The sequence below is a fragment of the Prionailurus viverrinus genome, chromosome D4, assembly GCF_022837055.1.
Source record: "Prionailurus viverrinus isolate Anna chromosome D4, UM_Priviv_1.0, whole genome shotgun sequence".
Lineage (NCBI taxonomy): Eukaryota > Metazoa > Chordata > Mammalia > Carnivora > Felidae > Prionailurus > Prionailurus viverrinus.
The window spans coordinates 42,335,803-42,336,963 of NC_062573.1; the positions used below are offsets into that span (position 1 = coordinate 42,335,803).

Consider the following 1,161-nt stretch of genomic DNA (forward strand, 5'->3'; position numbering starts at 1 on the left):
TTAATTCCTGAGTCTTCTTATGAGCTTGTAAATGAAGAGATAGCGACTCCTGATTTCCAGCCTGACAATTTCCCAGGCGCAGTCACTGTATCCCTCGTCCTCCAGGTAGACGCGGATGTCCTGGAAGTACCTCTTGATGGCCAGGGCAGGGCCGTGCATCCCCGGGCCGCGCTCTCCCTCGCCCGTGGCCTGCAGCAAGCAGGCGTCCAGGGCTTCCAGCTGCCGGTGGAGGCCAGAGCGGAGTCCGTGCAGCGGCGCGGGGCTCCAGGCCGCCGAGGAGCGCTCCGTGTGCAACAGGTTGAAGGTCTGCTGGAGCAGCTCCCGCAGGAAGGCGGCGGCCTGGGCCTTCCGGAACTCCCCGCCCTCCAGCTGCTCCCCGGGGGAATTTGAAGTCAGTCCTGTACTTCAGACGGGAAAGAGAGATCGGCACCACTTGGTTGAGAGCTGTGAAGCTCTCCTGCTTTCCCAAGTCAAAGCTCTGAGGCAGGTCACAGCTAATGGAGGTCAGAGGGTGGGACAAGATCAACACTAATGCCATCAGTAAAGAAATTGAAAAAGCCATTGGTAAGTTTCAAGACGTCCTTCTGGTTGAGATGGGAGATGATGAGCTTTTGTCCAGCTTCTCTGAAAATCCTCCATCTATGTGTTTCTTAAATATTAAGCATAAGAGTTTTCATTTTCTAAATTTCCCACAGAATTTTGTTCTTCTCCATTTTGGGCTTTCCTTTCTTTTGAAGGGTCTGAAGTTGACATCAGTTTCAACTCTTTCTGTATTGTTACAATTGAAGAAAAATTTATTCACTAAAAAAGTAGGAGTTCTAAGTCAATGGAATGTTTATTATCGTAATAAAAACCAACTTTGAACTAATGATAGAGCTATCTGGATCTTTCTTCCTGATGTTAAGAACAACTTCTAAGGAAGCTTTACTAAGGCTTTCTTTTAAAATCTTCATTCTCCCCTCTCCTCCAGATGGCCCTCTTAGAAGTATTGGTCAGGTGTGAAAGATAACCTGATTTGCATATGCATGGATGTCACCCTATTCTCTGCTGCAAAATACGTAGTTTGTCAAATTTGGTGTTATTTACTCTGCTTCACTGAGAAGACTACTGAGCATTTCTTCTGTGCCAATTATTACCGTGAGCTCAAGCTATACTAACATG

General features: G+C 47.3%; 1 protein-coding gene across 1 annotated transcript; it reads right to left on the minus strand.

The window, feature by feature from the left end:
- Positions 1 to 562, minus strand: LOC125149867 (interferon omega-1-like). Its single transcript, XM_047829020.1, is given in 2 exon segments — positions 1 to 375; positions 377 to 562. Coding segments are annotated over 2 exon segments (561 nt in total).
- Between the last annotated feature and the right edge of the window lie 599 nt (positions 563 to 1,161).